At 34.4% G+C, this 22,817-nt stretch overlaps 1 protein-coding gene and 1 non-coding gene across 2 annotated transcripts; both read left to right on the top strand.

The window, feature by feature from the left end:
- The first annotated feature begins 6,088 nt into the window (after positions 1–6,088).
- On the top strand, positions 6,089–12,516 carry LOC131627766 (probable serine/threonine-protein phosphatase 2A regulatory subunit B'' subunit TON2). Its single transcript, XM_058898624.1, has 11 exons — positions 6,089–6,472; positions 6,679–6,770; positions 6,860–6,922; positions 7,016–7,114; positions 8,072–8,230; positions 8,418–8,489; positions 8,965–9,097; positions 9,553–9,693; positions 10,308–10,409; positions 10,658–10,850; positions 12,045–12,516. The coding sequence occupies exons 1-11, from the start codon at positions 6,337–6,339 to the stop codon at positions 12,280–12,282; spliced, it is 1,428 nt and encodes a 475-aa protein (XP_058754607.1). The 5' UTR covers positions 6,089–6,336; the 3' UTR covers positions 12,283–12,516.
- On the top strand, positions 10,966–11,084 carry LOC131627770 (small nucleolar RNA snoR104). The gene has a single exon (XR_009291564.1). It is a non-coding gene; the product is annotated as a small nucleolar RNA snoR104 (small nucleolar RNA).
- Positions 12,517–22,817: the final 10,301 nt, after the last annotated feature.

Raw genomic sequence — 22,817 nt, 5'->3', positions numbered from 1 at the left:
CAGATTAAAATAGATATCATGGATGCTCCCAAGACAACATTAATGTCCTATCATGGTAATAATTACCACATTATGTCTTTTAAGCTCAAGAACGCACGTGTTACCTATGAGAGACTCATGGGTGTGGTAATATTAAAATAGATATGGTACAACCTATAGGTTTATATTGATTATATGATAGTGCGAGATTTATAAGAGGAAAGTTATGCGGCAGATTTGCAAAATGTCTTAGAGTCAATTAAGAATTACAACATGTGCTTGAATCCCGCAAAATGCTCATTGGGCGTGTATGCAAGCAAATTCATTTGTTTCATGTTGACCAAGAGAGGCATAGAGGTAGACCCAGACAAGTGTCAATCCATAATTAATATGGGGATTTCTCCCAACATGAAGAAAGTTCAAATGGGACGCATAACCACTGTATCTTGTTTTTATGTGTTGGCGACATGTATTTTCACTTCTTTGCCATGCTGAAGAAAATGAGAGGTTTGAATGGACGAGTTATGCAAGGAGGAATTCTAAAACTTAAAGGCATTCCTAATGTTGTTGCCCATCTTAACCCTCCCGATAATAGGTTTGCCCTTGTACCTTTATTTATATGTTATTGACCAGGCGATGACACAAATAAAGTGGAGCAAACTGTCTATTTCATGCGCAGGGTGTTCAAGGGAACTGAGGGTCGGTATCAGAAGAATGAAAGTCTCACCTTAGTAATGGTGGTGCCCGCAAGTAAACTTAGGCCTTATTTCCAAGGACACAAGGTCATGGTAAAGAAAATTTATTCTATTTGACTGTTCATTACGAAACCAGATTTAGAAAGAAGAATAATGCTTTAAGCCTCTGATTTGCCTTAGCATGACATCCAATATATACTCAGAGGAAGCATCAAATCACATGTACTGACACATTTCCAGGAAGAGTTCAGTTCGCCAATAGGCGAGGACACTCCACCCAACCATACATTATTGGTTGGTAATACCTCTAACATAAAGGTAATCGATGCAAGGATATTTCTAAAAGGACTAGACAATATGTTGATTGAGCAGTCACTAAAATTCGAGTTTAAAGCTAGAAATAATCAAGTCAAATATGAAGATCTCATCACTGGAATAACCGTAGCCCTAAAGGTATGCACATTGACTCTAAAAGCCAAGAGTGATTCCCAATTGGCACCAAAATAGGTTGTTAGGGGAATATCGCACGAAGAATTCAGAACTCATATGGTATTTGAAGAATGTGCGTGATTTGTTTGAGCGCCTTTGAACTTTCGAGATAATGCATGTGCCAAGGGAGCAAAATTTTAGGGTAGATCTCCTATGTAAGCTCGCCAACTTGACAAGAAGAAGGTAAAACCACATGGTAATTTAGGAGATGCTCCCCATTCCTAGTATCGAGGCAGACAAGACCAACACTATCGAGGTTTCCCATTCTTCTAGTTTGATGCCTCCCATAATACGCTGTATGAAATTAGACGAATTACCACAAGAAGAATTGGAGGAAAAGAAAATTCGCCAACATGCAACAAAACACATTATGATGGAAGGAATGATCTACAAAATGTGAAGAGCCTATCCTATATTAAGTTTCTTAGGGGAGCATGAAATCACTTTAGTCCTCACTGAAATACATCAAAGGGCTTGCGGCAGTCACACTAACGGACGAGCCCTCGCCTACAAGTTTTTGAGAGCACGCTACTATTGACCTACCTTAATGAAGGAAGAATAGTGTTCTTCAAGAAATGCGAGAAATTTTAAAGACACGCCAATATCCATCATGTACCAACTAAACTCTTTCACTCTATCACAACGCCTCAGCCTTTTACCTGTGAGGTATGGATATTCTAGGTCATTTTCCCTGGCTCTTGGTCAACTAAAGTTCCTAATTATTAGGGTATATTATTTAACAAAATGGATAGAGGTCAAAGCCATATCTGAGATCACAAAAAGGTTTCACAGCTGTTTTTGGCAGATATGCAAGTTTGGGTTGCCAAGGGGTCATCGTTCTGTACAATTGAACTCATTTCACTAGCACCTTCGTGGTTGATTTTTGTCACTATCTGGGAGTGCAAACTAAGTTTATTTTTTTGTCCACCCACATGCGAATGGAAAATCAAAATCAATAAATAAATTTTGAAAGAGATCAAAAAGAAGTTGGATGACGCTAAAGGCCTATGGACCAAGCAGCCACACTAAGTATTATAGTCATATCACACCACGCCTCATTCAATTACCAAGGAGACTCCCTTCACTCTGGTATATGGAGAGGATTTTACGTTTCCTATTGAAATTGACATCCCTTCGTAGCGACGTTCTCAATTCAATGTAGAGGAGAATGTGGTGGGGTTAGGATGTGTCGCCAATCTGGTCGACAAATAAGAGATGTTGCTTACGTTCAAAAGTTCTCTGCCAAGCAAATGAAGGCTATAAGATATAACCCCAAAGTGGTTTGAAGGGAAATGCAATAGGGTCACCTGGTATTAAGACATGTCATCGTGTCCTTCTAACCACAAAAACTACAACCCAACAAGGAATGACTATATCACATATACCAAAAGCTACCTCATGGAGCCTAAAAGCTCGAGGAGTTAGGTCATCGAATCATTCACAGAATTTGTAATTTAGTTAATCTGAGACATTATTATAATTGATTGTTATAAGGGCGAGTCGCCTATCAATACATGAATCTTTTTGATTTTTTTATCATCTGTAATAAGTTATTTTGGCTTTATTGATAATATGAATGTTGGACTTCCACTGGAAGATCATTGTCACCTTAAAGGATGTTATTGATAATCACATGTTGGCTTTATTGATAATCACATGTTGGCTTTATTGATAATATGGATGTTATTTTGGCAATGCTAGTATTGGACTTCCACAGGAAGATCATTGCCTGAGGGACTCAACTAAATTCTCGTTTGAGGGACTCAATTGAAGTTTTGTCCGCAGTCTCAACTAAAGTTTCACCTACTTAAAGTCTCGTCTAAGGGACTCAACTAAATTCTTGCCTGAGAGACTCAACTAAAGTCTTGCCTATTGGACTCAATTAAAGTATCTCCTAGGGAACTCAATTGAATTCTCACCTGAGGGACTCAACTAAAGTCTCCCTTAAGAGACTCAACTAAAGTCTCATCAGAGGAACCCAACTTAAGCCCTGTTAAAGTATTATATTTAATGGCCTCTTTGTTGAACATGTGATTCCATACACAAGAGGGGGTGAATTGTAGAGGTTTGAAATAAAATTACCTTCTGAAACAGACTTTGAAAACATGTTAATAAAAACGTTTGAATGTGCAACAAGAATTAAGTGAAAAACAAAGGAGTTAAAGGAGGAAAGCTAACATTGGTGATTGATAGAGATTTGGTCTTAAATACGTGACATATCCTTTACCCAATTACTTATCTTGATAGTATCCAATAATGAATGAGATTTTTTAGAATGTTAAACCCATGAACTCCCTTATACAAGAAAATAAGGTTTCGCGCTAACTTCCAACCAAATAGTGAATATAGGAATGAAGCAATTATTCTTCACTCCATACCACAAGCAGATATTTTAAAGGTTAGTCTCAAAACCGAACTAAGATTTTGCACAAGTTGGAGTTTAGAGTTAGCTTTCCTATGAATCGAGCCAAGGTTTTACACGGGCTGACCCAAACTGAACTAAGACTTTTTACGTGTTGTCTCAAACCTACTGGAAATTTATGCAGGATGATCTTAGAAACCGAGTAAGATTGTATACCAGGTTGATCTCGAGCCGACATAGCTTTTAACTGAGCTAAGCTCAACAACCATTGTGAATATGTTTCTATGGTTATTCTTCATGAGTCCATAATCGTCTATTGCTACACAAATTGGAAGGTTTTTATAAAGACTCGTTATCATTCATTAAGACACTATCACAATCGAGTATAGAATTAATTATCCCTTATTTAATCGATTAGGATAAATATTCAATCGATTATACAATTACAAAAAATCTTTCAATCAATTTGACAGTTTCCTAGTCAATTGGCTAGGCTCCAAAACATATTTAATGATTTTATTTGAAAAAAGAGAGGCTTCAAAAATACTTTTAAGTGTGTGTATGTGTGTGTGTTTAGCAAGAATACTTTCAGAAACACCATTATGTCTTTACAGTACACTGATCATGCAGATGAACACGATCAGACGAGCTTTCACACTTCATCTCTTTCACACTTTGAAGCTTTTAAAGTAAAGGAATGTAAAGATGATAAATGATAAAGTCCCAGAGATATGAAAGCTTGATGGGATTAAATTTCATTAACCTAATGCGTATGTATCTTCTTGATTAATTATATAGAATCTAACTTTTAATCAATATTTTTCGTGTATCACTCACCAATACTCACCAATATTGTTTATGTCTAAACCCTGTTGGGGAGTCAACCGTATTGTTTAATCTATGATTTCTCAACCAATTGAATATTATGGTAACATTAAGAATCGATGCTCATAATGAATATTAGATCTAAATATATTTCTAAAAGTTAGCTTCTAATAGATGATTACCCTTAATTGAGATTTAAAAAATATTTCTCAGTCACAATTTAAATACATAAATTAAACAATTGAAACAAGGATAATATCAATATCGATGAATAACTAATTCATATATAACTAATATCAAAATAAATACATATGATTTAGGTCAATTATGTCTAATCCTAACAAGGAGAAGAATTAGCTACTCATTGTCATGGTAGCTTGATACAAAAGAGAAGAATAAAGATGAATGAGCATCAACAATGATTTCTCGACGATTGATGCATATCCAACTTTGATTCTTCGAGTTTCAATCTTCCCTTGTTGTTACTTTATCTCTAACTCTCAGGTAAAATGTCAAGTAAAAATGGAATAGCTTTCTCCTTCTGACCGAGGTCTATTTCTAAATTTCTGCCCTACTGATCTCGCCTGGCAAATTATAGTCTCGCCTGGCGAGCAACATTTCTTCACCATGAAGTTTCTTCTACATCATCCTCTAAACCGCATTGTCTCGCATGGCGAGAATTGGCTCGCCTGTCTAGCATTTTTGCCAATCTTCCCTTGTTGTTACTTTATCTCTAACTCTCAGGTAAAATGTCAAGTAAAAATGGAATAGCTTTCTCCTTCTGACCGAGGTCTATTTCTAAATTTCTGCCCTACTGATCTCGCCTGGCAAATTATAGTCTCGCCTGGCGAGCAACATTTCTTCACCATGAAGTTTCTTCTACATCATCCTCTAAACCGCATTGTCTCGCATGGCGAGAATTGGCTCGCCTGTCTAGCATTATTGCCGCTACCTCGCTAGGCAAGAATACTAAATTTGAAACTTTGAAACTTTCTGTCAGGCCTCGTCTTATGCTCGCTGATGATTTTGCTGGGCAAGAAAGCTCGCTAGGCGTTCGCCTGGTGACTAAGCTAATTTTTCTATCTGGAAACATTCTGTTTCTCCTCGCCTGTTGCTCGTTGTAGGCTTTCTAGGCAAGGTGTCTCTTAGATCTCGCTGGGCGAGGTTAGTTGTGTTATACTTTATGCTTTGAGTGACCAAATCTTTCAAGGAGCAAAAATACCTACACAAAAAAATGGAATCACCAATAAAATATTCAACACACTTGGTATCTTATCATAACCCTAATCTTATCAATAGTTATGGATTTCACTATTAAAAACTTACATACCAAGTCAATAAGTGTCCATATTTTGACACTTATCAAATGCCTTTAAGCAAACTCCATCTTATTCGTCGAAAGTAGGTTCTTCTGTGTTTCTCTTCAAGGTTGACGTCTCTTATCCTTCTCTTCTTTCAAAGATTTCACTTGAAGATACTTCTTTTTCATAGTGTCTTATACATGAGTTTCATTTGTTTGATGTTGCATTTTTTTAAAGACCATTCAACCACTCAATATATTCTTTTAAATGAAACTTGGAGTTATTTGATAGGAGGTACTAAATGAGTTCTCTTTATATCTTATTTTCTCTTAAAAAAGAAAAAAAATACATGTTACTTTCATTTAAATAAAAATGTAATTTAGGACCTATCATCAATTTAGTTTTTCTTTAATTAACTTAAAATTCAGATGAAAAACATACCAACTTGATTAGGACATGTTTGTTTAGGTTGGTGCAAATCGTTCTAGTAGAAAGAAGAAAGTACAGTGGAAAAGATTCACCGGTTGCTTATTAGGGCCAGCGGTCGATCAGATCCGATCACACATTTCATCCAACCTTCCATACCTCACACATCTGTCATGCTCTAACAAATTTGAAATTCCTAAATTCGTTCACGGGTTTCGGTTAGGGTTAGGGTTTCGTTTACAATTTCACTTCACCAGCCATGTACAGCGACGGCGAAACTCACGACGCTCCTCAGAGCCAGAGGAAAATCCCTCCTGCATCGTCCATGCTGTGGGTCCGCAACCTCCGCCGGTTCATAGGATCTGGTGCCGGTCTCGGATCCGAAGCTCTAATGGGTTCGTATTCGTATAACGTACATTATTGTTATCATTATTAATTATTATGAATATTTAATTACTTCATTTCTGCTAGTGTTAGGTTGAATTGCTTCAATTGTATTTGTAGTATTTACTAGGAAAACTCATTGATGCTATGCTATCTCAAACCCTAGAAATTCCTATGTATTTCATTATTTATTAGTTTGTTTGACTTCAATTTGCAGAGCTTGAAACAAAAAGAATTTTACTTGACATTTTTAAAGAAAAGCAGAAGAAAAGCGCGGAAGCTGGTACAATTCCCAGTTTCTACAAGAAGGTATGTCAAAACAATACTTGTTCATTCTGATTTTATGGAAAACTTATCTATATGCTATTCTAATATTGAAACGTTTCATCTTCTTATAGAAACCGGAAGAGGGATCAATCAGTCATAGAGTCCAGAGATTGGCGAAGTATCGTTTTTTGAAGGTATTATTTTCTGGCTGACCTCTTTATTGGTTATATCTGCTTAGACAGTGGATAATTTTTCTCAATTGGTGACATTCCTAGTACATTTAACAGAAACAATCAGATCTTCTTTTGAATGCTGATGATTTGGATGCAATGTGGGTGTGCTTAAGAGAAAATTGTGTGATCGATGATGCAACTGGTGCAGAAAAGGTCTGTCACTATCACATGTGCCTGCTTCTTCTTATTTCTAAGTTTCATAATATCTATAACTGGATTTTTTATTATTCTAAGTTTGACAAATCTTTGAAATACACCACGATTCCCGGGAGCTTGACAGGCTTAACCAACTCCCTGGTTTTAAAACAAGGAACACCTAAACTCTTGCATTCGTGCAAGCTTTATGGGCTGATACGTCACATCCTCAATAACAATCCCCAATCCATAGATTGTACTTCTTTAATCGGTATCAAATCCTTGGATACCATTAAAAAGATCCTCAATTTCACAATCCATGCTTCTAGGCTCGTTCTATTTCACAAGACATAATTGACTTGTGCTCTATTTATACTTTAACTGAATTTTGGCGGATATTCCAATATGAATTTTTGCGGATATTCCAATATGAATTTTCGCAGAGACAGTATTTGTTTCAGAGAAATGATGTCAAGTCAACATATTCCTTCATGAATGCTTAATTATTTTGTATATCAAGACATCCTCAATTACAATCCCTTATCCATGCTTTTAGATTGTAATTCTTTAATCGGTATCAAATCCTTGGATACCATTAAGGATCAGAGGCTCATTCTATTTCACAAGACATAATTGATTTGTATTCTATTTATACTTTTACTGAATTTTGGTGTATATTCCAATATGAATTTTCGCAGAGCCGTATTTTGTTTCAGAGCAATGATGTCAACAATACTCCTTCATGAATGCTTATTTTGTCTATCAGGATAAAATATTTCCCGTTAAATGGGAGACATAAGTTTATATGTTCATCTAATTAAAAACACAACTTTTTGCTCGACTAAAAATTTACTGCAAGTTTGGTTATGATTTATAAATTATTTTATTGGATTGCTACTTGGCTTCTTTGCCTTTGCACCTGAACTCTATTCTTGACACAGTCCTTATTAGTATACTTTAACTTGTTTCTTACAGATGAATTATGAAGATTTTTGCCACATTGCCTCTGTATGTACAGAACAAATAGGTCCTAAATGCCGACGATTCTTTAGTCCTTCTAACTTCATGAAGTTTGAAAAAGATGAGCAGGGAAGAATTGCTATTCTACCATTTTACCTTTACGTAATGCGTACGGTAGGTCATTTCCAACCTGTACTATTTTAGTGGTGTTTTTGTTTAATTCTCATGGATACTTTACTATATATGTGGCTCTGATTTATTTTTTCATTCAAATTTATTTTCTTCTTGTTTATTCGTACCTTGAGCTTGATGAATGTATCAAATTTTTTTAGGAAGGTATCTAATGATTATGGTTGTACAGGTTTCACTTACACAGGCAAGAATTGATATGAGTGAGCTTGATGAGGATTCTGATGGTTTCCTTCAGCCACATGTATGGATTCTAATCTCTGTTAGGCTTTCAATTGTTAGAAATTGAATTGAATTGAACTATTTATTAAAAATCTCATTTATTCAAATTATTTACTTTTTGTTATCCACATATATTTTTAGAAGAATAGTTGCTCTTGTAAACATGCATTTCCATTCATAGCAATGTTTCATCCAGCCAACTATCTATGTGAATTGGTATCCGCTCCTTATTATATAGTATTATTAACGTTTACTCTCAACTATCTTCTTATACAAATTTTTTATTTATGATAATTTGACCTTTATTCTGTTGGCATGCTTATAGTTCTTGGGCATATAGCGAGTTAATTCCTTTTTGGGCCCTTAATCTTTTGATAAATCTAACATTTGGAATGGTTTATTTGCTGTGCTTTGAAGATGGGAAACAAGGTATAATTCCACAGTTTTCTGGATAAAAATATTAGGTTAACCTGAAATGTTACCAATTTGTTTTTCAGGAAATGGAAGCATATATACGAGGTCTTATACCCAATTTGGCACAGTTACATGAAATCCTCCCAGGCTTTGTTCCAATGTATTGTCGTATTGCTGCACACAAGTTCTTTTTCTTTTGTGATCCTCATCGACGAGGTTTGCATGACTGATATCTTTTAGATGCTAGGTGCTATTTTATAGTCATATTATCTTTTATTTGGAATTTTTCATTGCTACAATAATATATTTTCTTTAATTTAAAATTATTGAATCGAAATTAATATGATCCAAATTGAAGATTTAAATAAAAGCTCTTGATGCATAGAATCTTGTACCAATTTATTGTCAAAGTATAGCACCATAAAACATGTTAAAAGTAACCCATGCTTGTTTATTGTTATTGAATCTTATGTTACTGATGTTGGTGATGCTACTCTGTTCCTTTTTACTTATTCGTCTTTCTATGGACAATTTTTAATTTTAATTAACATAAGCTGTGCAGACTTGCATATTACAAATTAGTTCAATTCATCCCTTATATAGTATTATTAACATATGTTCATCGATCTAGTATTATCAAAGTCTACATAAGTATTCTTTTTACTTTTCAGGAAAAGCTTGCATCAAGAAGGTGCTGCTTAGCAATTGTCTTCAGGAATTAATGGAGCTTCACCAGGAAAGTGAAGAAGAAGTAACAGACACAGAACAAGCCGAAAACTGGTTCTCTTTGACTTCTACCCAACGTATATGTGGTGGGTAACTTACAGTGGTTGAGATTTCAGGATTTATTTACCTCCAGCTTGAGGGTAGTAATAATATTAGTCTGAGGAATTATTCTTATTTAAATGATACTAAACATATTTTATCTCTTAACAAAGAGCAAGATGGTAATTGACCATGATTAGGTGTAATGAACTGCAAGTTTGACATTTATCATAACAATTGATTGTTAAGTATAGTATAGTGAACCCGTGGCTTATTGGTATTTAAAATTCTGTAGGGAATCAGGAGTTATTTTTGAAACATATAATTATCATCCATAGATCACATGTCAACGCTAGAATCAACCAAATATAAGCGGAGAGTTGGTAGAATAAAAAGGCAAAAAAGATATCAGAAGAATGAATTGGAGTGTTTAGGGCCTCGAATGCCCATGTCACCCTTGTTTATTTTTTCAATCAGATTATTGTAAATCTGTTTACACTTCACACCATTGCAATTATCACATTGATTAGAGTAGCTGCTGTGATTCTATGGGTTCTCCTTATCTTTCTGTATTTGCTGGTCCTGTCTCTACCAATGTACTGTTAAATTTCATGATGATTTGAAGTTCTAATCTTGTGTTTATGTGTCCATTTTTCTGCAGACATGTTTCTTGCTCTTGATAAAGATTCAAATGGATCATTGAGCAAGCAAGAGCTGCGAGAATATGCAGACGGGACCCTAACTGAGATTTTTATCGAGAGAGGTAGAAACTGTTACCATTCTTCAGTTCTGGGGTAAATTTTTGTTGAGTAATTACCAATAACAGGCAGCCATGGTTACTGTTGTTGTCTGTTCTTCTTTCTTTTTGCGTTTACTATTGTTTTTCACTGCTGGATTGCAAACATATATCAAGCTAGAGTAGCAACACGCACTATCACCGTCATTTATAGTTTGATACACCCTTGCCTTTCCAAAATTAAAGAATTAAATAAATAAATTCTATTCCTGTAGTGTACGATGAACATATTCGCCGTGGAAAGGGTGGTGGTGGAAATGTCCGGGAGATGGATTTTGATAGTTTCTTGGACTTTGTTCTGGCTTTAGAAAACAAAGACACTCCTGAAGGTTTGACATACTTGTTTCGTTGCCTTGATCTTCAAGGCAGGGGTTACCTTACTACTGCGGATATTCACTCTCTTTTCAGGTAAACTGTCATGCTGTTGGTACTCATCTATTTTCTATTTACCTGCATTATTGCATTAGTCTTTGTTCTTTAGAAAATTATTGAATATATTACTACGACTAATGGAAGAATAGAAGGGGAGCATCCATATGCTGAGATGTTGCCTGATACAATCTTCCTATAGAAAAAAACTGTTGTTTCCTGCTTGTAGTGCCTGAGCATGGCCTGCAAGTCTCTAAATAAACAGTGACAATTAGTTAGATTAAAAGATGGGGAGACTGAAGCTCTGAATGACTCATTAAATAAGTTATAAGGGCCTAACTCAACCCTACAAAACCTGCTTGTAGGGTGAGGGTTGCCCCCACTTATTAGGACATGTTCAGGGCAAATATTGTCCGATGTGAGACTTTTAACGCACCCCTCACGCCCAGGACTAGACGACTAGAGCGTGGGAATAAATGGTGGTTGGCCCAATAGTGGAAACCTGATAGCAGGTAGCTACCGGATCTTAAACCAAGGCTCTTGATACTAGGTTAAGAAATGTGGTTGGGCCTTATTCAACCCTACAAAGTCAGTTTGTTGGATAGGATTGTTCCCACTTATAAGGACATGTTCAAGCCAAATATTGTTCGATGTGGGACTCTTAACGGTATCTACTAGGATAACCATAGTAATTCTGCAACAAACCCCGATGGTTTTGATGACTCATGATAACTCATCGGATCACACGATCCTTGTACCGGCGACACATCATTCAACTTTCTGTCCTATCAAATTTTAATGGCAGGATAGTGGCCTACCATCATTCAAATTTCTGCCCCATCAACTTTTGAAGGAAAGCAGCAGGCGCGCAAATGACCCAATTCTAACTTAGGGAGGTAATAACTATAAATAACAATACCGGGCTCATTGAGTCTGGGAGGAAATGAGTACACAATTTAGATCCTAACGAGGTTCCATTGGAGGGCTAGTCTGGTGCCAGCAGCCATTGTAATTCCAGCTCCAATTGTGTATGTTTAAGTTGTAGTTAAAAAACTCGTAGTTGGAGGACTGTAGTTGGTGGACCTTGGGTTCGGTCGATCGGTCCACCTCTAGTGTGGGATGCTCGGAATTTTCCATATCCCTTTACTAACAATGTGGTTATATAATTTAATATTACTACTTTTACTTCTCTATTCTCACGTAAGGTTTTATTGTTGCAAACAAACAAAACAGAGACGTACATCATAAATGGATTGAGGGTGGCAACTATGAACTTTGCATTGAGGATGTACGAGATGAAATCTGGGATATGGTTAAGCCAGGAGATCCTCTCAAGATAACATTGGCTGATCTATTAGGCTGCAAACAGGGTGGAACTGTAGCCAGCATGCTTATAGATGTGCGTGGTTTCTGGGCTCATGACAACAGAGAAAATCTTCTACAGGAAGAAGAAGAACCTGAAGAAGAATGAATAGCTCTGATTCGGTTCACGCAAACAGAGAGCATCTGCTGCCTTAAATCTTTATTGTATTTCAACCTAGGATTCTCACATGATGTTGTAACCCTCATTAGATGTGGAATTAGCTGTGTTCATCTAAATATTAACTGTAAAAACACCGTTAGTAGTGTATCTAGTGAGAACTTGTACTTCTTATTGTACCAAAATGCTTTTGTTATGATTGAATATAAACTAAAATTATTGGCTTGTATGGTGTCCCATATTTTCTCAGTTTGTCTATCAACTCAAACTCAATGTTGAATATAATATTGACGAAAAGATTTTAAAGTATGTGATAACAATGAGTTAAACTCGTAGATTTTGAAATATTTCTGTTAAACATATCTAAATAAGATTTTGTTTTCGTAATTTACATTTTATTGAGGTTGACAATTCTATTTGAAATTTTATGAATGCTTGTATCTTTTAATCTAAATTTTTGTGAAAAATTGAACTCTTGGAAATTTAAATTCGAGTGTGAGTTTATTTTAAATAAATGAATATATAGATAAATCATTTAAATAAAAAATGATTCCGATTTAAGTTTGAGAGAAGCTTTTGAATATATAGATCAATCATTAAAAAAAAAATTCTGATTTAAATCTGGGAGCGACGAACAGTGTTTTAAATGAAATTTTATTTATTTCTAAAATTATTTTTATAAAAACTTTGTGCAAAAGAGTAGAAATTGTTTTTATAAATTAAAAGATTAATTTTAATATCCAATAACATAAATATTTATTACTAAAAATTAAACATGATTGAAATTATATAATTTTTAAGAATATAATTTTTTTTTATATAAAGGTTAATTATATTTTTGTCCATCTATTTTATTTTATTTAAAAAATTAGTCATTTTATTTTAAATTCAAATAATTTGTCTCGTTTCTCACCTTTTTGCATTAAAAGTTGATGATTTATTCTTAATTCTTAATGACACTTAACATATTTTTGACTTAATTTACATTTTTTTCACTAAAAATTGATGTTGTGAGTATTTTTTAATGACATGTCATTTAAAAATGGACACATCAATTTTAGTGGTGGCAAACAGGCATGTGGGTCTTGTTTAAATCTGCTCGGTAAAAATTTGCAAAAAATGGAACAAAGTGGGACAGACATATTTGAGATTGTGTGTATAAAATCTTAGTATGTCCTACACTTACACTAAAATGGAAGGCAAAATGGGCTCAATAGATCGGATTTGTTCTGTCATTTCTAATCAATTTTAAATGCAAAAATAATAAAAGGAGACAGAAAATGTGAATTTGAAATAGAGACTAATTACCTGAGGAGTTAAAATAGCTACCAAAATTGTAATTAATAATTAACTCAATAAGCAAATAACATTGTGGTGAACACCATTAGATATCGAATGTGAAGACTACAATGAGTATTGAATATAATGAACAAAAATGTTTTAGTAGGTTTGTTTGAGAATTTGAATGACAAAAATAAAAGTTGTAAAATTAATACTTAAAAGATTTTCAAGGATGAATCTGACTTAGATTTTTCCTTGCACTATTTATATAACCTTTATAGTTAACGTCATTATATTACGTGATTGCTTATTTCCAAGATTATTTAGCTATAATCCTTTAGTGATTAGTTTTTATAAACTTAGAAGAACTCTTCAATTTCTTTAAAAGTAACTTCCTCTATTTTAAATTATAAGAAAAATTCACTTTTTTTATTCATTGAATAATTATTATATTTGGTCTATATATATAGTCTAGATAAATTAATTATTTAATAATTTAAAAACTAAATTTCTCTTATAATTTAGGATAGAGGAGGGACTAGGGAGTACAATTTAAGGTTAGATATTTATATATGAATTTCTAAGTTCCAACTCCGTAGATGACAGTAAATTAACTAGAATGCTTAATTTGAAGCGTTTAACAAATTCCACTTTTGTTTCACAAAATAAACAGTAAATCAATTTACTGGCGACCAATCAATAAAAAACATTAAGCATAAATACTAGATAACTGACATTAGAACAATACATTAACATAATATAACAATTGCATATTAAGATACAAGATTATTCAGTAATATCAAGAACTCTTCCCTCACAAACGAGGTGCTTAACAACTCATAATGCAATTAAACCTAATAAATTGGAGAAATATTACATAAATTATCATACAAAAGAAAAGTGAGTTCCAATGGTGAAAAACTCTTATTTAACTCCCAAACAACTCTACAAATACTCCTCCCTAATTCAAATTTGGAACCTCTAATTTTTTCCAAGAGTTTATTATACATAGGAGGGTTTATTATCACACAAACACGTCATGATTCACCACTTATTCTACGTGGCATGAATGAGATTTTTTCAGACCAGGACACAATATTTTTCAGGGCTCACTCCATTGTTTGCATCATGGATTGCACAATAAATGGTTTAGGTATTCATTTTTTTTCCATGTTTTATATGTCATTTTCGCTCTGCTTCTTATCACTGTAAGAGTCATTTCTAGTTGAATTAACATTTTCTACAATATCTTGAATCATGTTACCATTTGCTCTGATTCATGCAATGTTATTCATAAAAAGGGTTAAAATTCTAAGAAAAAGAAGTAAAAAGTAGTAAAAATACTAAGAACTATCATCATGCCTCTAAAAGACACATTTTCAGAACCACCCTCCAAATGGATCCTTTCATAACCATGTAGATTAGAACCACCCTCAAAATGGATCATTCATAACCATGTATATTACACTATGGAAGGACCCTTCTGCACCACAAAAGTGCCATTTTATTTTTAGTCACTAATAAATAAATAACATATTTTGGTCCCTACAAAATTTGTTGTCATTACAATTTTATAAAATTTTGAAATTTGTTTAATTATTCTTTAACTTTAAAATTTCTGAATAATTTTTTTCATACATGTTTAGAATACTGTAAATATTTATTTACCAAATTTTAGAATTTTTTAAAATGAGAAGAATTAAATATAAATTTTTTAAATTTCAAAAGATGATGATAAAAGTAATGGAAATCTCGATTTAGAAATCAAAATTTGAGTTCCTTTTTTTTGAAGAAACTTTTTATAATGAAAATCTCGATTTAAAAACCAAAATTTGAGTTCCAATAAAATACATAGTATTAACCATGTTCTGACACTAAATTATAAATGTATTAACCAATTTTTATACTCTATTCACCAATTTTATTTTACTATTTAATTTTTTTTTATGTTTGAAAACTCATTAACCAAGTTATGAACCGTATTAACCAATTTTATACAACCAATTTTATACAAACTATTGACCAAAGTCTGAATGGTATATATTTTTTTAAGCCAAAATAATTTTTTAAAAAAAAAATATATCAAAATATTAAAATAATAATAAAAACACTGTTCATGTATTTGTGAACAGTATTTTGGATGTAGGTGTAACTTTGTAGTGTCAAAATATCATTTCTCATTTATCAAACACGTCCATTCTATCCAAGAAAAAAAACTCTCAATCATATATTTATTTCTTGTGCTGTATTCTCCATTTTTCAAATGTTTGTGATAGAGAAAATTATGGTTTCAAGTAAACATATACAAAATTCATATTTCTTGCAAGCCATCCAATAGAGATAAGTCGACCATTTGAGTTATTTGCAGGATGGTTTAGTAGAGCAAAAAAGCTTTCCTAAAAAGCAATTCTTGTTATCTCAATTAAAACTCTGCCATATGAACTTGCTATAAGATGAACCCTTTCAAGAAAACTCAAAAACTTTACCTACGATGCAGGCACAACCAATTTATTAAAAATAATAGCATTTTTTATAGCTTATACTCATTCATTACCGCCTCATAGAGTCGTATAAAATTATTTTTATGAGAAATTAACTCTTTATTAAGGTTATGGCAAACAAGAGTCCACTTCTCTCCGCCTTTGTCAATTAAAGCTGAAATAATGCCAAATCCACAATTACTGAAATTCTGGCCTTCAGATTTCAGATGTCCTAAAAGATGTCGAGACATTGATCTCTGAACAATATACAATGGCAAGGTAAACATGATTTAAAACAATGCTGAAAAGTATTTGAACACACAGAATTGTTAACCCAGTTTGGTGTACAAAAACACCTACTTTGGGGGCTACCAAGCCAGGGAGAAAATTCACTATTAGTAGTATCATCTCGAAGCTAAACAACCCTCGATTTACAACTTCTCACTTAATCCCTACCCAATGCAACTTCTACCTAGAAACCTCCTAGATATGAGACACCCCTCTCACTTCCAATCATCACAATGATGTCTCACAATAACAATCTCATTTACTGATATTGACGACCTTTTACCTCAATCTTCAATTACAAACAATATTATATTAAGAACCTCTTAATCAAGAATAATACTTGATCTTGCTTAAATGTTTCGATCAAGAATAATAGCTTGAGATTCAAGAAACACACACTTAGAACTATGTATCAGCGATACCCAAGTGACATACAAACATGCAATACTTAAAAGCTTATGAATGAATGACAGAACTTACAACACAATGAAAATGTCCTACTCTTCTATCAAATATGATATTAGAGAGACTCACAATTAACACACAAACCCTAACGTATTACATCATAAGCCACACTCTTAAATTAGGTTTGTTGTCTTCTAATTAAAGTACACATCTGATATGGATTAGGGCTTCAAAACACCGCAAGGAGACTGCTAAAAATATGCGAAAGCATCTCCATAAAAATAGGTCTTTAATCATTAGTTTTCTAAATATTCTCCATATTTAGAAACTATGAATACATCTTGAAAAACAGATAAAATATTTTATCCTTAAATTAAGCGCCATATTGGATTGCATAATATTCCTAGAAAATTCTGCATCGGTAACAACTTAAACGAAATCCAAAATTCCAGCTGTACATATACACGATGTCGTATGATCCTGCATACGACATCTCGCTCGACATGTTTCTCCATGTGTTTGAAAATAAATCAAACACATATAATTCTCAGCCCAGCAGAGAACAAACATACACCAGAGATTGCACACAATCAGAGACATTAGCAAAAATGTTAGTCAGTGAAATCTGCAAGCAAAGAGGTCTTCAATCTAGAGTTTCCTAAAATGTCTCAACATTTAGAAAACAGAATAAACCAACAAAGTCTCTTATTCATCTGTCTTGGACACCATATAGAGTCTATTAATATTCATAGAATATTCAATGATCTGTAAGTAAACAACTACATCCAAACTGTAAACTGCGACAAATCAAATGTCATATATTTCTGGTTACGGGTGTTCAAAACCAAACCAACCCAATAGAAAACCGCAAACCAAACTAAACCAAACCGAAACCGCAAAAAATCGTATTTGGTTCGAATTTGTTTGGGTCATCTTTTAACAAAATTGAATAGTTCGGTTTGGTTTGCGGTTTAGATTTTGCAAACCGAACCAAACCGAATCAAACCGCATTATGTTACAACCTAAATTTTACTTAATTCACATTCAAACCAAACTTAAACTTATTATACATTAGCTTTATTATTACGAACAATTTTCTCATCCTTACGCTTATGGTTTCAATTCCAGTCTTCTCAAATATCTCCTAGAATTATCGCGTCATCTTTACTATCTTATATTCTTTTCTTTTTCATCTTCTCATTTTTATGCAAATGTTCCCTCTTTCAGTTTCGTTTTTATCGCACATCTTCTTCTATAATCTCTCCTCTCTTATGTTCTTTTTTTTTCATCTTCACTAATCTCTCATCTGTTTTATTTTTTTATTTCATTATAATATTTTTGATATTGTTTTATACTATTATTTTATGTTTATTATTTCACTTTTGTTTAATCTAGTTTATACGTATTAAATGGGAAGTTGTTGTTCAAATATGATGAGTATTGTTGTTATTTGGTAGTATATGAATGACTAAATATAAAGTTATGTTGTCATATATATATATATATATATATATATATATATATATATATATATATATATATATCTGTGTGTGTGTGTGTGTGTGTGTGTATGTATGACTCAATAAAACATTTGTAAAAAACCGAACCAACCGAACGGAACCAAACCGCATTGGTTTGGTTTGATTCAGTTTTTTTCTAAAAGCAAACCGAACCAAACTAAACCGCACGTCTTTTTGTCTTGCGGTTCAGATGACTTTTAGCGTCAAAACCACCCAAACTGCACCGCGAACACCCCTACTTCTGGTTAGGACATCCCATTCGACATGTTGAGTCTTCAAGTCAAAATATCTTTTTCAACATGTTGCTGCCAAGTTAGTTTTACCAAAATTCATGCCAACCATAATTTTAGAGAAATATTAATATCCCTCTTTGGCAGATTTTGGCTAAAACAAACTAAAACACTTTTGCAATAAAACACTACAATCAAAGGTTTGAAAATGCATCAAACACATACATCAAAGGCACAACAACAAAAAATCATCATCAAATATATCAGCAACAGGAATAAAATCAAAGTACCAGTTAGTGGCAGTTACTCAATATACAACAACATAGAGAGAGTGAATTCAAAATACAATGATGTCGGGACATCATATCTGACATCTGAAGGATAGAAAAACACTTAGAAAGGGGGGGTTTGAATAAGTGTAGCTTTAAAAACTTGACAGATAAAAATAAATTGCACAGTTATTTTTATCCTGGTTCGTTGTTAACTAAACTACTCCAGTCCACCCCCGCAGAGATGATTTACCTCAACTGAGGATTTAATCCACTAATCGCACGGATTACAATGATTCTCCACTTAGTCAGCAACTAAGTCTTCCAGAGTCTTCTGATCACACACTGATCACTCCAGGAACAACTGCTTAGATACCCTCTAAGACTTTCTAGAGTATTCTGATCCACACGATCACTCTAGTTACAACCTGCTTAGATAACCTCTAAGACTTCCTAGAGTATTCTGATCCACACGATCACTCTAGTTCCTTACAACTTAATGTAATCAATTCTAAGAGTATTACAATTGCTTCTTAAAAGCTATAATCACAAACTGTGATATTTCTCTTAACGTTTAAGCTTAATCTCACTAATATATTACAACAACAATGTAGTGAGCTTTGATGAAGATGAAGATTCTGAGCTTTGAGTAGAACAGAGTTTCAGCAAGTTAATATGAGTTGTTTTGTTCAGAATCGTTAACCTTGCTTCTCATCAGAACTTCATATTTATAGGCGTTGGAGAAGATGACCGTTGAGTGCATTTAATGCTTTGCGTGTTCCGTACAGCATCGCATTTAATGTTATACGCTTTTGTCAACTACCTCGAGCCTTGTTCACGCTGTGTCTACTGACGTTGCCTATAATAGCTTTTAACGTTCCTTTTGTCAGTCAGCGTAGCTTGCCACTTGTACTTCCTTCTGATCTGATGTTTGTGAATACAACGTTTGAATATCATCAGAGTCAAACAGCTTGGTGCAAAGCATCTTCTGATCTTCTGACCTTGAAGTGCTTCTGAGCGTGATACCATCAGAACTTCAGTGCTTCTGATCTCATGTTCTTCTGATGCTTCCATAGACCCATGTTCTGATTCTGCTTCGACCATCTTCTGATGTCTTGCCAGACCATGTTCTGATGTTGCATGCTGAACCCTTTGAGACAAAGCTTCTGAGCGCTGAATTATGCGTACTCTTTATATATTTCCTGAAAAGGAAATTGCATTGGATTAGAGTACCATATTATCTTAAGCAAAATTCATATTATTGTTATCATCAAAACTAAGATAATTGATCAGAACAAATCTTGTTCTAACAATCTCCCCCTTTTTGATGATGACAAAAACATATATAAATGATATGAATTTGCGATCAGAAAGAGCAGACGGCAAAAGACAAATTACACAGCTATAGCATAAGCATATGAATATGTCTCCCCCTGAGATTAACAATCTCCCCCTGAGATAAATAATCTCCCCCTGAAATAAATACTCGAAGAACTTTAATAAAAGACTTCCCTGATTATTTCGGTAGAGACGATCACATAAGCTTCTGTCTTCAGAGAATTCATAGCTTCTGACTTCTGCTTCCATTGGACAGCTTCAGAACTAGAATTTCTTTAGATCCCTAGAACACTCACAGCTTCTGATTCCTGCTTCCATCTAGGACAGCTTCAGAACTTGAATTTCTTTGATCTTCAGAACATTCACAGCTTCTGATTTCTGCTTCCATTTAGGACAGCTTCAGAACTTGAATTTCTTTGATCTTCAGAACATTCACAGCTTCTGATTTCTGCTTCCATTTAGGACAGCTTCAGAACTTGAGTTTTCTGGATCTTTAGAACATTCACAGCTTCTGATTTCTGCTTCCCTCGGATAGCTTCAGAGCCTTGAATTTCTACCAACATCACTTCATGCTAGATTTGTATCAGAACATTGTTGAATGTACCAGAGCATCATCAGAGCATCTCTACATCCTGAAATGTTACAGAACAAAAAACTAAACGACAAAAGTCAGCATGAACGAGTCAGAACATAAAATATATATTAGAACACATGATATGTATCAGAGCCATATAGGCTAAAATAATGTATCAGAGCAAATAGAATTTTGTCAGAGCAAATAGACAAATATGGATCAAATTCTATTATCAGTGCTTCTGATTCATTCTTCTTTCTTGCTTCTGATTTCTGAAGCTTGACAGCACTTAGCTTGCTTCACACTTCCTATGGTTTTGCTTCTTGTGTTTGCTTTGAAGATTCTCTTCACTTCTTTATACCTGCAAAACACTTAAACCATATAGAACTTGCAGTTCTTGTTAGTAAAAGCAACTGATTAAATCAAATCATTTATCACATATTTCTCCCCCTTTTTTGTCATATCATCAAAAAACAAAAAAGATTCAGAGACAAACAAAACGAAACACACGGAGGAAGAAGATGATTTCATTGAAGTTCAAACAGCAGGTACAGAAGTACATGAAGATAAGTAAGATCAGATGCACAAAGACAGATGCAACGAAAAGAAAGAAACAACACAGACTCAATCTAAGATGGCCCTAGCCTTGACAAGATCTTGGCCAGCATCTCTTGAACCTCATTGTTGTGTCCATCTTGCCTCACCATGAAAGCTCTATACTCAGCATTGAGTGAGCTTTGCTCATCCTGTCTCTTCTGAATTTCTTCCAGAGTCCTTGCAAGACGAGAAGATTCATCAGAAGAAGCTTCACCGCTTTCAACCACAGGAATAGCAACTTGATCTGTAGCTTCCATGGATAGATCATTTGCAGGGATTTCCTCAACAGGATCTGATTCAGCAGCATGATCTTCAGCATCTGCTTCTTGCATAGAAGCATCTCCATATTCTGCAGCAGGAATTTCCGAGTCTCCATTCTCAAGTGCCTGAAGAATGGCATCTAGATTCCTGGGAGCAGAGGGACCTTCAACTTCTGGTGGGTTAACAACTTCTGGAATGACCAAGCTTGGGTCTTTCTCAGAAGGGTTTTCCCTCAGATAGTCAAAGAGAGTCTTGAAATCTCCGAGCAGAACAGGATAATCAGGAATAAAGATAACAATATCCCTGCATGGATTTGCTTCCATTTCAGCAGCCAGTCTTAATTGTTCCATCTCATCCAAGAATGGCTTCTCTTCCAACAGATGTCTTCCTTTGAGACTAGCAAACCAGAAGTCTTCATAATTCCTCAGAATTCCACGAGGCCGTGGGGCAGCAGCTACACAGGCTTCCTGAAGTTCTAAAAACAGAGCATCTGATTCTCTGCGAAAGATCCTCCAGTAGTTCCGCATAGCAACATCATTCAATCCAGAACTTTCAGCAATTCTGAGAGTATTAAAGATACTTCTGAGATTCCTCTTTATGTTTTCAAAAACTACACCAATAGGGTATACAGGGCGGAATTTTATTTGGGTTTTTGAAAAGGCAGGGTTGGAAGTGAAGTACGGATGAGGTTCTCTATCCAACCTATAAGAAGATTCTGCTTCAGTATCAGAATCTAACACTACCACTTCAGCTTCAGGACGAGGCTTGGGAGTGTAGTTGCAATCACGGAGCAGCTGCTCATGTGATGCAGAGGTTGGAAGAGGAGAATCACAAAGATTGTTTTGAGAGGTGGAGGGAGTATGTTCAAAGGTGGCATTGAGAGAAGGTTGAGATGGAAAGAGAGTTTGAAGGGGTGGTATATCCAGAACAGGATTTATGGTAGGTGGAGAGGAAGGAATGGTTATAGGAGAAGATGGAGGTGTAAGAACATGGACAAAGACAGGTGATTCTGATGTGGCTTTTTCTGGTTCAGGTGTAGGGACAACCTCTATTGGTGCAACTTCTGAACGAACAGCAGGAACAGAATCAGGTTCAGAAATGCATATACCTTTGGAACCTCTCAGAAAAGCTTTGGCCATATCCTCAGTCTTCTTCTGCTTCTTACTCTTCGGCTCTTCAATAATCTTTGCTTTGCCGCTAGAGATTTCTTTCCTTCTGACATATGCCAGAACTTCTGGTTGATTCTCAGCCTCTTGAGAGACATTTTCTTCATCAGACTCTTG

Source organism: Vicia villosa, unplaced genomic scaffold, assembly GCF_029867415.1.
Source record: "Vicia villosa cultivar HV-30 ecotype Madison, WI unplaced genomic scaffold, Vvil1.0 ctg.000400F_1_1, whole genome shotgun sequence".
NCBI classification, from domain to species: domain Eukaryota; kingdom Viridiplantae; phylum Streptophyta; class Magnoliopsida; order Fabales; family Fabaceae; genus Vicia; species Vicia villosa.
Note: the sequence above shows the minus strand (reverse complement) of the source record. Positions and strands in the feature narration are given on the sequence as shown.

Bases quoted from the DNA above. Each gene is read 5' to 3' on its own strand.
- LOC131627766 (XM_058898624.1), top strand. From the start codon at position 6,337: ATGTACAGCGACGGCGAAACTCACGACGCTCCTCAGAGCCAGAGGAAA. The intron at 8,231-8,417 runs GTAGGTCATTTC...ATGGTTGTACAG, and splicing joins ACCTTTACGTAATGCGTACG to GTTTCACTTACACAGGCAAG. The intron at 10,851-12,044 runs GTAAACTGTCAT...CAAACAAAACAG, and splicing joins GATATTCACTCTCTTTTCAG to AGACGTACATCATAAATGGA.